This window comes from Antedon mediterranea, chromosome 2 (genome assembly GCF_964355755.1).
Source record: "Antedon mediterranea chromosome 2, ecAntMedi1.1, whole genome shotgun sequence".
NCBI lineage: Eukaryota > Metazoa > Echinodermata > Crinoidea > Comatulida > Antedonidae > Antedon > Antedon mediterranea.
The window spans coordinates 21065323-21080438 of NC_092671.1; the positions used below are offsets into that span (position 1 = coordinate 21065323).

At 37.0% G+C, this 15116-nt stretch overlaps 1 protein-coding gene across 5 annotated transcripts in view; it reads left to right on the plus strand.

Moving 5' to 3' along the window:
- Positions 1-15116, plus strand: part of LOC140040717 (large ribosomal subunit protein mL45-like) — a 124772-nt gene that overhangs the window by 86851 nt on the left and 22805 nt on the right. For all 5 annotated transcript variants that reach the window (XM_072086855.1, XM_072086854.1, XM_072086858.1 and 2 more), the window contains one exon: positions 14022-14070. In XM_072086855.1, the coding sequence (XP_071942956.1) occupies positions 14022-14070 (49 nt within the window). The remainder of the gene's footprint in view (positions 1-14021; positions 14071-15116) is intronic.

Below are 15116 nucleotides of genomic sequence, written 5' to 3' on the forward strand. Positions count from 1 at the left end.
GGTATTTATTCATTGAACTTTAATAATATTTCATCAGGAAGGAAGGGAGGGACGGTCAACTAGGGGCTAGGCCTACCCCAATAAAAACAACTTTCTGATGATGCAGTATTATTTCCATTTATTAATTATGACCTGGGCTGTCACTACTGACAATTGGGAAGATTTATGTATTTTTCATTTGTTAACAAATGCCGGGAGTTGTTAATTGTTAATTGTTTTTTATCAATTCTAGACAAAGATGTTCCTGCACAGACCAGGGAACTCCCTGCACAGACAAAGAAGAAAGGGGCTACAGTGCCGAAGAAAAAATCAAGTACTGTACAGTACTGTATATCTAAATGTAACCAAGGCTTTTAATGAATGATATGCTGTAAATAAAAATAATCGATATACTGAGTCATTTTTTAATTCTCTGTATTAAATACATGTACAATCATGTACAAATAACAATGTTTTTAAACATGTGTTTGTCTTCTCCTTTCCAAAGAATGTATCCCATTTGAGATGCAACTACTGCTGCCTCACAGAAAAAAGATTCTTCTGTCTGTTTTTCACTGGAATAAAAATCAGCAAGGTTTATTCCAATTTTTACATTCTTCTTTTTAGAGCGCATATTCTTCTTCCATGTGTCAAGTTTTACTCTACAGTTGTGTATGGTGGGGGAATATCCGTGTTCACATCTACTTGTAGTGCACGCTGGATTAAATCTGAAAAATCAGATTTCAAAATTGGACGTCTTGAGTCAGACGCAGCAGTCTCTCGCCCACATAAACGACAAATAGCCTGTATTTCCAGTATATACAGTACAAATTCCTATAATGAATAACAGGAAGACAACAAAATAAATTACAGTCAGTACATTCATACATAGTCATATAGTTGTATTAATATTAATTATTATTTATAGTGGACATCCTATAATTATAGGCCTATTCTATAGGCTATGCTTAGTTATATAGGTAATTCCCCGCCTAGCCTACGTGCAGGGGCCTAGGCCTATTTATGGGAGAGGGCTAGGCCAGGGAGTTGTTATTAGACCATCTCCCTGGCTAGGCCTAGGCCCTGGTGGTGTACCTGGTGCATCACCAGAATCGGCGATTCCAGCCGCCAACAAACATACGATCGGAGGGTGTTAATTACCCAGATTACACGCTGGCGAATATCACTACTGACAACATGCCCACACCTATAAAAACATGTTGTATTTTAACCAAAATTACGATTATGTAAGAAACTGTAAGAAAATAAGATATCAAGAGAATGATAGAAGACATACTCTTTTAAATATTAGCGCTGGTGTTAAAATGGAGAAACGTGCGGAAAATATCAAATATTAACTTTAAAACTTACCAAAAGTCTCTGAAAATCACGAAAGAAGGTCTACAAACAAACAGATGAACGTACATTTTAAATTATCGTAACATTTTAACGAAAGGTCGGAATTTAAAGCGGTTTTTTGTAAAATATATATTGCAGAATTCTCTAATGACGTAAACAAATTGTAAAGCTATAGACGAAAAAGGAATTATCTGCGCATGCCTACAATGTTTGTTTGTCAGGAATGCATCGAAAGTCTTTACTCAAAATGGATGAATCCCGGCGATAGAGGGCCTGGCATCGTCGGCAAAGTAGACTCCAAACAAAAGGCAGGAAATTAGTGCCAGTTGACTGCATAATCCTTTGAGGTTCCTGTATACCGCTCGTCGCTTATTGGCTGTAGATCAGTTGATAAATTTGTTGTTACTCCATCTAATAACAATCCCTGCTCAGACATTGCGGGATCTGCATCATCACTGTCATCACCATCATCTATTTGCATGAGGAATTTCCTGGCAGCATCTATGTGATATTTCATCGTTCCGGTATCATCCTTCATGTAATAGTGGGTAATATAAGTGATCACTGCATAATAGTCCAAACAGACCTGTAGATCCATATTACCATCCCACGCTCGTATCCATTCTTTATTATAATTGTTGACCATTATTTCATTCACCGCTCGTTTCAGTACAATTACTGTGCCTTTCTCGCTAACTTCGAGCGCTCTGTAATAGTCTTCGTGTGAAACATCCGCTAATCGCAGTAGTTGATCTATTGATGTTTCGCCTAATTTATTCTTTTTCTGCAGATCTACTGTAGCAAGGTTTTCCTCACTGCTTCCAGTGTAGTATGTTGATTGCCCAGTATCTGTTTGTATTCATCGTCAGTCAGTTGTGATTTGTTCATGGGCTGTGCGATGATCGTTCTTTCACTAGGCCTACTTTCACTAGGAGAACGTGGGAATCCGAATCTGCAATCTGTTCCGTACTTGCTACAGGATATAGTGTGGCTGTGAGTTTGCAGTTGTTTGGCAATATAATATAGATCGTTTTCCGGTTTTGTATCACAGGTGATGCTTGTTCTGCCGCAGGGAATCAATAGATGATGTAATTCCTGGAAAATCTTCTTCTAGTTTCTCAAAAGTTGGCCAACAGAATATGTCCAGCACCCCGTTTTTTAAACTCTACCCTGTAGTTATAGGATTCAATATGCATAGACTGTTTGTACCCATCATCATGTTTTTGATGAATGCCTTCACTCTTTGGTTGAAATTACGTGCCCCTATATCCGTGTTTTCTTGAAGTAACTTGCGCAAGTTGTCTATTTTTATTCTTCTCTCTTCCGTATACTTTAGTGGTTCACCATCAACATATATCGTTTCGATCCCATCTTCCATTTGGTAACTGATGTCATGGTTCCGTGAAAGGATAGACGTGATGTTTTCTGGCCATCGTGTATCAGCACAGGACAGTGTGAAAAAGAAAAGAAGATTCTCTAGTCTTGCGAACATTATATTTCGCTGTTTTTTCCAATATCGAGATGAACCGGGAATTTGATCAAGAACAGAAAACGCGTCCTCCACATTTTGCAATTCCCGCGATGAATTGACATTTCCCTTCAAGTAACTGACACTGATTTGACTTTCAATAGGGTGTCGTTCAAGATAATATAAGGAAGCGAAAGTGAATGCATCACTAGAAATGAATCGTCTGTCTACATTATAAAGTCTTTGACAGAAAAACTTCCAAGGAGCCAATTTGATAGCACGCAAGTAATGTAAACCATACCGACCAGTGGAATTCTTCCCAGAGAGATAAGTTCTAAGGCGCAATGCCAGAACCGCTAGCACTTGTAAATTTTTTGAAATAAATATGATTTCAGATGCCTTTTAAATAAGTCTGTAGATATTGATTTCCTAATGTTAATCGGAAGAGTGTTCCATATAGATGGAGCGCAGACACTAAACGCACGATCACCGTACGTTTTTAGGCGTGATCTAGGTACGTGTAATCTTATGTTATCATGATCGTAGTGAACGATTGCTGTGTTGGTAGCTTAGCAATTTGCTCAGATACTCCGGTGCCAGGCCATTAAGGCATTTATATGTCAGTAGCAGAATTTTGTATTCTATGCGTTTCTTTATTGGTAACCAGTGCAGTTTGATAAAAAGCGGAGTAACATGGTCATACTTCCTGCGCATATATATGATACGTGATGCTGAGTTTTGAACAAGTTGTAATTTTCGGATCGTAGTCTCAGGTAGGCCATAAAGAAGCCCATTACAGTAATCTAGCCTTGATAACACCAATGATATTACTGCCTGATTCGTCGCTTCGACAGTAAGAAACGGTCTGATTTTCGCTATATTACGTAGATGGATACATTGAAATTTTTACGATATTGGACACTTGAGGTTTCATCGATATATTACAATAAAAAATAATCCCAAGATTTTTAATCGGGAGGTTTGTAATCACTATATCACTATCTCCAATACGAATGGATTGAATATTGATTTTGGATAAAGAGATATCGGATCCGATGATTAAAATTTTGGTCTTGTCAGAATTAAGTTTTAACTTATTTTGAGACATCCAAATAGATAAGTCACTCAGACATGCCTCAACTTTACGTATAGCTTGAACGATGGAATCTTTCGGAGAGACAGTCAAATATAGCTGCGTATCATCCGCAAATCCATGCTGGACGATTTCGTGATTTCTTATTATTGTCGCTAGCGGTAAGATATAGATGAGAAAGAGTATCGGTCCGAGAACGGAACCTTGTGGCACGCAATATGACAGATAGTAAATGATCGATTTAACGTCATTGATTTTAATACGTTGCGAAAGTCTGGTTAGGTATGATTTGAACCACTTAAGCACTGTCCCTTCAATACCTAGGATAGTTTTCTTTCTTTCAAATAAAACGCTGTGGTCAATGAGATTAAACGCAGCACTCAGGTCTAATAGAATAAGGATTACTACGCCTTTTTTATCAACAGCCGATACTATATCATTGTGTATTCTAAGTAAGGCAGTTTCGGTTGAATGAAATGCTTTATAAGCTGATTGAGTTTTTTCGTGCAAGTTAAATTCACTCATATAGTCATTCAATTGTTGGGCGACAGTCTTTTCTAAAATTTTAGATAAAAATGATAGATTGCTCACCGGTCTATAGTTTTTTAAAATGTTACGATCAAGAGAAGGTTTTTTCAATAAGGGTGAAACAATAGCCGATTTCATGGTTTCTGGAAAAATTCCGGAATCAAGCGACTGGTTTATTAGCCTAGTGATGAACAGTAATGTAGAATCAAGAGTTTTCTTTGCAAGCCATGTAGGGAGCGGATCTAAATCGCAATGTTTTGATGCTGAGGTTGCAATTACTTTGCGGACATCCTCACTGCAGATAGGTCGAAAAAAAGTAAAGCTATTCGAAGGTTTAGGCATATCAACAAAAATCATAGGATCAGCGACTGGGAGGGAACGGCGTATAGATTCAGTCTTTTGATGGAAGAATGACGCAAAGTCATTTGCAAGATCGCTGTCAGATTTTGTACTGGGTAAAATAGCGCATTTATTTCGGTGTAGTAATTCGTCAATAACGCTTTGAATGGTTTTAGAGTTTTTTTCACATTCAACGATTTTATCATTATAGTAGTCCTTCTTTGCTTCTTTGAGCAATTCATTGTAAATATTACGGGCGCGTTGATAGCACTTCCGCCATTTTCGCTCAGATTTCTGACGGACTGCTTTCGCTTCACGTAGTTTAGTCCCGTACCAACATCTATCTGTCGCTTGAGTTTCACTGGAATCAAACCAGCATCATCTGGCAGTCGTGGTAAACTCGCTAATTGTGACATAGTATTCAATATATCAGTTATAGGTAGATAAATTACTCGGTCTGTCATTGCTGACCATCCACTAGACGGTAGAACACGTAATTTTAGGAATAAAATAGATCTAGCTACGAGTACTCTACCAAGTTCAGACAGCTCTAGATCTGGTGGAATAGGATCAAGATTCAAGCCGTTTCTCGCACACATAGGTGACATTTTACCTTTCACCAAGTAACCTTTACATGTATGACAAACATATTTTGTTTTATCGGTAGAGAGCAATTCTGCTTTGATGACGTATAGTTCATATGCCTTGTTCGTGTTCATTTTCGTTCATAACTTTTCGGTAATTTCCGTTACACCGTTTTTATACGTCCGGTGACACACTATGCATGGGTATATGGGACCATAATGTTCCCAAAATTTGCTCAATCGATCGTTCTCGGTGTTACTATGTTTTTTATTTGTGTATCGTTTCACACACTTCTCTTTTTTTTTCATCACGATGAGATTCGTAATGTTTTTTTTTCTTAGCGTTGATATCATCTCGATGAGATTCGTAATGACTTTTCTTCTTAGCTTTGATATCATCTCGATGAGATTCGAGATAACTTTTTTTCTTAGCGCTGATATCATCTTGATGAGATTCGTGATAACTTTTCTTCTTAATGCTGATATCATCTCGATGAGATCTTTTGAATCTACCTAGCCTCTTAGAACGATTTTCATCGCTTTCATTCATAAGTCGCTCTGTTTCATGCTTCTGTTTATATCCGCGTCTATTATTAGAAGTGTAATCATCTGGATACATTTTTCTACACGTCATGTTCTTTGCCAAGTGACCTTTAAGACGCTTGAAAGACTTGCCACAACCCTTACATATGGACTGTGATGGAACCTTTGTGTCTGTAGATAGTTGATCAGGAGCTGGTTGTTCGGAAACTGATGTATCTGGAGATGGTAGATCAGTAGCCGGTTGTTCGCAAGTTGACTGTTCGGGTTCCTCAGTTTCAAATCCAACGACTACTTCAAAATGCACATTGCTTGAATTTACTAAATATATGGAACAATTCTCTCATTCTTGTTCCAACTCAAAATCATAGAGTGCAGTAGCAGCATCTCTGCCAGCCCCAGGTTAGTTCGGTAGTGTTTGCATTGAGATTTTGATAGACGTAAATATCCGTTTTCAATAATGATGCAGCTGCAATTACCTCTAGCATCGTAGCCCAGTGAACACTGTCGGCACCAGTTATTGCGAGGTTGTCAAGATGTTCACGAAATGCCTTTTCACGCGAATCTATATTACCATTGAACTCGAATTTTTCAAATGCGTTGTTTCTGTGTTGGTGTAAGTGAGTAATCACTGCAGCTGATCGGAGGAACCCGTGCATATACTCATTTCCGAAAAAAACAATTTCCATCTGGATATATGTTTCTTTTCTTGAATGAACTTGTCAAGGTCCGTTCTATACTGTCATAATGGACTAGATGCACAGCAATTCAGACTACGACATTGTCTTTCCTGCCAATTAAAAGTAGGAGGGGAGAAAATGTATTGACTTTCTATATCCGTGACATATTGCATCAACTAAGTCAGTATTCTTCTTACTGCAGTCGGTAGAGAATTGAGGGGTTTCGTGAGTTTCCCATTTATCATACTTTTATTTGATGATCTCGCCTCTTTCAAATGAGCTTTGCGCTTACTTGAACGAGGCATAGTGTGATATTACGCTTTTTTATATTCTATGTCTGATAAAGTCTTTCAGAAGTACTGTATTTGTCTCTGTATTACAACTCGGTATCTAAACCGAGAGGTCTCTATATTACAACTCGGGATCTAAACCGATAGGTCTCTGTGTTACAATCCAGTATCTAAACCGAGATGTCTCTATATATTACAACTCGGGATCTAAACCAAGATGTCTCTGTATTACAACCCGGTATCTAAACCAAGGTCTCTCTATTTACAACCCGGTGTCAAAACCTAAGTATCTGTATTACAACCCGGTATATGAACCGAAAGGTACGTCTCTGTATATAACAACTCGGGATCTAAACCGAGGGGTCTCTGAATTGTCCATCCCGGTCTCTAAACCGAGAGGTCTCTGGATTTTACAACCCGGTCTCTAAACCGAGAGGTCTCTGTATTACAACCCGGTGTCTAAACCGAGAGGTCTCTGTATTACAACCCGTTCTCTAAACCGAGAGGTCTCTGTGTTACAACCCAGTGTCTAAACCGAGAGGTCTCTGTGTAAATATGGAAAGAGAGAGTAAAAGAAGAATGCTTTCCAATAAAATCTCACTTCTTGTCCTATTTGAAGACTGATTGCCTACGAATTTGATAGACGGAAAGTGTAGTAAAATCCTTACGTAGTTTTAGCTTTCAACTAAAGTAGCTGGCAGAATGTGTGTAAGTATGTGATAACAACAGGAAGCAGCTGGCAGAATGTGTGTAAGTGTGTGATAATAGCAGGCGACGTTCAGCAAATTTTGAAATTCAATTTTTGGAGCTGATGTTGAAGTCAAATATTCTTGGGAGCTGATATCGTATTACGTATATAGTATATTTCACCATAAAGTTTAAGAAAAATAGGTTTCGCCAGGGCTCGAACCGGGGACCTTCTTCGTGTTAAGCAGACTTGAGAACCACTACACTACGAAACCTCTTACACCAAAAATGTGGGTTACACAAAGTTTTTTAATCCATTTAAATTACAAATAAGGCCAAATAAAAAAATATACTTGTTAAGCGTCACACCCTCATAAATTTTCAGGGGCGGGGGGACGGTTTTTTTTCTTTTTTTTTTTCTTTTTATAGAGGTATATTTTTGCGCGGTGGACGTTTTTCCCCACTTTTTTTAGGACGAAACGTCAAACTTTTAAAATGCGAAACAGAACAAAATTGACTATGTATGAAATATTATTGCTTATGACAAAATTGAGTTTTGTATTGTTTATATCCAGACGTAATTAAAACATTAAATTTAATTGCCACCAAGCGAAATTGTAGGCCCTAGGCTAACTAATCCGTCCAAGCTGCTACCCCCACCTCACTCACCGGCCATCCGCCGTCTCTCGCTCGACTCATCTATCCAGGAAATTCCCTTTCGCGAGAAACATGATTTGGTCTCAATAATACTAAATAGTGGACTGATTTATAGTTTGAAAACAGCTTACGGCATTTCTTAAGTGAATTTTTATTCAACGTATTCATTCTTCTTTGATGAATCCTTTGCCAATTGCTGTGTAAATCAGTATTTAAAGTTGTGATGCAAAAAGTGTATGTAATTATTCCACAGGTAAACCAGGCATAAGGAAACCCATCGCCCAACAGGACCTCTTGGTGTGCCGATCTCGAGCGCGAGATCATCGTAAACAAAATTGGTAGAGTCCATTATGTATGGGGTGTTTCCTATTTACGAACCTATAAAAAAACGCGCTTCGACCACTGTGTAGGCAAAATATTTATTTCGTTAAATCCCTAAATTGATAATCGCGTATTCTGTAATCACGTGACTGATGATGTAATCCTCAGCGACGTACTAAATGCACATGATTTAATGTGTTGGGGAAAAAGCTTGCTGTTTACCACATTACACGATTCACGGTGCTATTCGCGTTTCCTTGACGTAAATCGGCGGCGTGTAAATTAAACAATTGTTTTCACCAAATTGACGTTGTCGACATAGAGCGATCGGCGGCTAGCGTTGTCTAAGCTAAAAAGTACGTATTTTTCAAAAATTACACTAGCCTTTGCTAGTTTTGAAATTTTCAAATAGCAATTATGAAGAATCTACTAGCAAAATGCTAGTTTGCTAGCGTGAATTTCGAGCCCTACTCTGGAGCTGGGTCGGGCCGCTGAACTTTCCGTTGTATATCGGTAAAAAAAAAATAAAAATAAAAAGAGAGGCGGCTGGATAATCAGGAGCGGGCGGTGACGCTTAACAAGTATGTTTTTTTATTTGGCCTAAATATAGTAATAAGCACAAAGCAAAATAAACATGTGTAAAAGTGATAATTACCGATTACACAAAATAAGTATTTAAAAAAGATATACTGTATATCATATTGCGTATACAGTACTTTTTACCATAAAGTTAAAAAAAAAAGGTTTCGCCCGGTCTCGAACCGGGGACCTTCTGCGTGTTAAACAGACGTGATAACCACTACGCCAAGAAGCCGCATATAGCAACATATAACGCTGTGGTGTGTATCACACATTGTGGCTTCTTAATTAAACAAATTAATTAACAAAAAAAGTATGAATGTGCGATGCTCGGGGTACAGCAAATGAAGCTGTAATGACGTCATAAGACGGGATGTGACGTCACATACACATCAATAACCTACCAAATACGGCTATATGGTACCATCTTCGAGACGTCATATGGCTGCATTCGGTTTGAAAATTAAAAATCCGGCTCTCTAGCTTTGAGGACTTGTCCCTGTAGTATATTCATGCCAAATCCCAGCTCAATACTACAACGAATAAAGGAGGAGTAGTACTTAAAAAATTGCACTTTTTAGTCGCGTGGAAGGTCTGTCGGTCTGTCGGTCCGGTATCACTATGCGTTTTATCGCTTTCTGACCTTATCTTATATCAGTTTAATCTAACTAAGTCAATTTTTCACAGTATATTCCTTATGGCCAGGAATCGATGTGGTTATGTTTTCACGGTGCGCAATAAAAAATTACGCGGTCTACGCACGATTTAACGAAATCACGTTTGTAATCATATCTTCACAACCATGAATCACAATTAAATGAAATTTGGTACTCATAAATTTCAGGGCATAAATCATCATATGGCAATACAATTACGTGCGTAGTGCATGTAACGCATGCGTACGCGCGCTTAACATTTTCAAAATTTATTTTCGATGAAATAAGAGTACGTTTCAGGCAATTTTAAGCGTTTACAAAATTGCCATAAGTGCGCAGATTTTTGCGCGCGCACTGCGCGTTAAATGTTATTGCGCACTCTTTTTGCCCGATTTCTGTTTTCTTGACTTACTTTTCAACTCGAAATTACGTTATACGAGCACGTCAAAAGTGACGGACTACGCACGTGTAAATTAAAAAAATATAACTGTTTTTAAACATTTCAACATTTTTAAACATGTTCAGTAATTTCGGTCAGTTGGTAGGTTGGTCGGTCGGTCGGTAATTACTAAGCACGTGACTGCAGCCATCTATATGGCCTTGTTATTCAATAGTGTCCAGATGGAGGTAGAAGAGGAGAAAATGAGTAAGTCCTAGACTCGGGTACCCTGAGTAAAAACTACAGCTGCTTAAGAAAAGTGTCCGAAATTAAATGTTGCGCTCGGACTTGTTTCGGATGTTGTTATCTTGTGGAAACATAACACCCATTTGGATTCGTTTTATTTTTGTGTTTTTTTTCATGGTTTTTTTCTATTTTGCAATTTTTTTTGCGAGGTTTGTTATCTTTTTTACTAGTTTTGTCATTAGATTTTGGTCTAGTTGAGATTTTTAGCTTTAACCGGTGATACTTAATAATTACATATGTTGCGGATTGAACTCGAACGTATTAAGCATTGATATCAATGGCCACAGCGTTGTACTCACTGAGCCAAACCGTGATTTACGTTCATTCTGTTCAAAGAATAGGTGTAATTGATTAAAACTTCAAAGCGGTCATTCGATACTGTTGACTAAAGACTGTTTTTATAGCGGCCCGGCATGGGATTTGTAGATCCGGCCATGGCGGTAAGCAACATAGGACAGGGGTCCCAAGTCTCCCGCTACTTGCGGTAGTCTACTGCTTTTAGTACCCATCTACCGCGCTACCGCTATCTTGACGTTTTCTACCTCATTTTGATTTTTTTACCGCATTTTCAAATATCCCATATTTTTGGCCAAATTGGTTTACGGTTACACCCAGGCTCAGCCCAGGTCAACAATAGTCAATAACCAGACAAAAGTGAGGCAGGATGTTGAAACAATGTCTATTCATGCAGTCTCCGTGGTATATTATTTTATTTTTATTTGTATGCACTGCCTTTGTTAAATATAGTATAAACATACACGCCGGACATGTAAAAAAAAGAAGCGTGCAACCAACCGTGAATCAATCATGTTGTAACCGGAATAAATTTTGGGAGGATCCAAGGTTTAACTAAATAAACGCTTTGATTACACAGTGGTTAAGACACGTTTTTAATAGTTATTACATTTTTAAACACCCTCATAATTATAATGGACTCTACCAATGTTGATATGCAGCAAAGAACAACAGATCGCACATCGCACAAGGTTGTTGAGGCGGTGTTTTATTTGGTTTTACTGTATGATCCGATAATAAGAACTTGTTAAATGATTTCAAAGGCATGGATTCGCCAAGCAAGTAGGCCTACGTTTAGAAAAAAAATTACCTAAGATTGTCAAAAGCTCTTTTGTTCAAACTTGTTATTTATATAGCAATAATCCACCCGTTCCGGCATGCACGCTAGGCCTCTAGCCTAGGCCTACTCCTCGATTGATCGATGTCGCTGGTGGGGAATTTCCCCGCAATAAGAAATCGGCGAAATAGCTCATAAACGGCCTACATTTTAATGTTATATCTTTAATGCCAACATGTGTAAATATTGTAAATACAGTATATATTTTTTAAATTCTTTGTACTGAGGATGTGTCCATAAAAAAATAAGATTAAGAATGTAAAAATATTGATGGATAAACTTATGTATAAATTAAGCCAACTTATGTGTAAATATCGTATATATATGTAACATACTGATCTTGATGGAAGACTTAAACAACTTGCTATTTGTAAATAACAAGTTTTCAAGAAGTTGTATATTTGTTTGTCTGATCATTAAATGTTATGTTGCATTATTTAGTTAATTAAGAGACGTAAACGACACACGTTGATTTTCGATTCCCCGCGCGTTGACTTTCGACGCCCAACGAATTGAATGTGGTTCACGACAAAATCTCCTGCGAATGGACTTTCCCAAGTTGGGACCTCTGCATAGGAGGTTGAGTAGTTTATACAGTGACGTAAAAATACGCAAACAATTTAGTAGCATTAATATATAGATTGCATGATATTGCATATTTAGTTCAAATCTAGTCTCTATTTATATTGTGATTACTCAGTATTCAGTATTCAGTATTCAGTATTTATTGGTACTCACTTTCGAATCAGTGGCACACACCTTTCGGTGGTGCGTCCATACAAATATAAACAACAACATATAAAAGGTAAATGATGATAAAACTTACATAATTAACTTACATTGAAAAAAAACCAAAAACAAAAACAAATGTACAGTAGTAATTGCACACTTGAGTAGATACTTAAAAACAATTGCATAACGAGCAAATCAATAAATCGATACAATAGGTCAGTAGTAAATACACATTAGGGCCTACTTACAAAATGTCAGACAGAAAAAAAAAGTACTTATACATAGTAAATAAAAAAAACACTAAAAAACAAAAAAACAAAAAAAAACAGAATAAAGGCACAATAGGTGAACAGTATAAATAATACATAATCATGATAAAATTACTACATAAATCAAAATAAGCACAAATATATGTATATATATGTTTATATGTACTGTACTTGAAATTATAGATATAGCAAACAGCAAGTACAAGATTTTATTTGTTTAATGATTAGTTATTGGTATATCTAACTGGTCTATCAATGTATAAACTAAATAAGCTAAAATGTCTGACTGAAAAAAAAAAAACAAAAAAAAACTTATACATAGAAAATAAAACTAAAAAACAATTGGATAACAGTATAACGATACAATAGGTCAAAAGTATAAATAATACATAATCATGATTATGACTCTTTGTCTTTGCTTTAGTATGTTATGATATTTTCAATTACTGTAGCACTTTGAAAGTCAGTGCACTGTACTGAAAGTGCCTGTAGAAGAATAAATAAATAGGCTACGCACTTGGCAAGCTAAGCCTACTTGTACAAAAAATGTCAGTTCTACACAGGCTACCGAACGGTCAAAGTTTGTCCGTCATTACTTGCACAAAGATTATAACACCGGACGATTAAATGATAGTCGGTCAACACTGCACATGGTGTGGGCGTTTCTCCTTATCAGGTGGGTAAGGAAAGTCACCTATGTGACGGCGAGAGAAAAATCCAATTAGTCTTGGCATGTCTCTATTGTTTAATATCGTCAAAGTACTATAGTATCTACTCATTGTCTAAATGCTATTGAATTACTGCCTGTAACTAACTTCAAGTTCGACATTAAACTTTTTTCCGACAGGATATGTACTGTATACAGTAGAACCTTTATTTTACATACGGTACCAGGGAATAATATCGCCAGTGTAGCATAGCAAAAAGCTATACAAAGCAACCTTATTGCTACACATTTCTAAAATTGTGTATCAAAAAAGACAATACAAAACTATGTATATCGACTAAAAAAACAGTTTGATTAGCAATAATTGCTAAACAAAATTTTAAAATGAAATATTTCCCTGGGTACAGGAACGAAAGGCGTGCGTAAAACATGGGATTCCTAAAATCCAAGTTGACCTTAAATTGACCCCCAAATACGTAGATAGTAGCTAAAAAGGCTGCCGTGTTTGCCTACTTTGTACAGCATGCAGGTGGAGCCTTTCCTAGACTAATCTAGGCCAGGCTAGCAGGCTTAACTAGAAAAATACAGTATATACAGGCTGTGCGATGTTTATATAAAATGTTATAAATAAAATATCAATGTATCGATCAAAACATTTAATAACAACTTGAGTGAGAAGAATACTGTGATTTACTGTTCATCAAAAGGTGTTTTCATTTATTGTACTATATGGCCAATATACTTTGTCTAGAATAATATCTTATTATTTTTTGCAGGTTTGACCGTGCTCAACTACACAGTCTTGTTACAGAGAAATGCTATCCTGTAAGTAGCAGACATCAATGACTTGTACCTAAATGATAATAAGTAGCAGTAAACCGTGCTCTGCATGGTCTTTTTCAGCCTCAATATAATAAAAGCGTACTCTGATAAAAGTATTTTGACAAATTATTAAAATAAAAACATCAAGAATAAAATTCGGAACTATTTGCGGCCATTGATTTTGTTATACACTATCCCTTAACTTTAAGATATGTGACCTGATCTGGCAAAACCCTCTCTTTGTCTGCAATTCAAAATTCCCGTAATCAGTCAAAATACGTCCAAATCGACTACACTGGCAGATTACATGTTTTTGCATTTTCGAAATATTTCACTATTTAAGAATACGTCTACCTGATTTAAACTCCCGCAATTTAATTCAAATTATGAAAAAAGAGAGTTTTAAAAACATGTATTTTACTCAAGCCTAACAATTTATTCACGATCTATGCTAAAATTTTGTGTAAATTCAGTTGAAAGTTGCCGAGTTTGACGACATTTTGATCGCCAGTGCGCTTCACAATGTTGAAAGGTCACACATCAAAATAAAGCTCATCCATTTGACATTCCAAATATGGAAGTTTTTTTAAATCATTGGATTCAAGTTCAAACATTGCAGCAAATCTTCCACGTTATAAAAAAAACAAATGTATTAAATCGTCAATACAATGTTAGTAGCTAGCAAGCTGTGACTCTGCAAGGCGCCAAACTTGTCTAGGCTAGTTTACTACTAACGCCAGCCCCAGTGTCGATGCACCGCTGCCATACACGGCCTGATGAACACCCATCAGTAGGTCTTACAGGCGATGACGGCGAAAATCTGAATAGGCCTAGCTAGGCCTAGGCCTGCTTGGTTTTTCGCTGTTGATATCGTAAACACCTCCAAAACCAGTTAAAATAAGCTTGACGTTATAATGCTGCTTTTCAATAGTGCAACATAGTTAATTCGAGTGACTAAATAGGTTAAAACGGCGTCTGAAATCAGTCAAATTGACTATGATGTGCACGCTGCTACTATATCGCACACACTTCCTGGTATGACATCATTG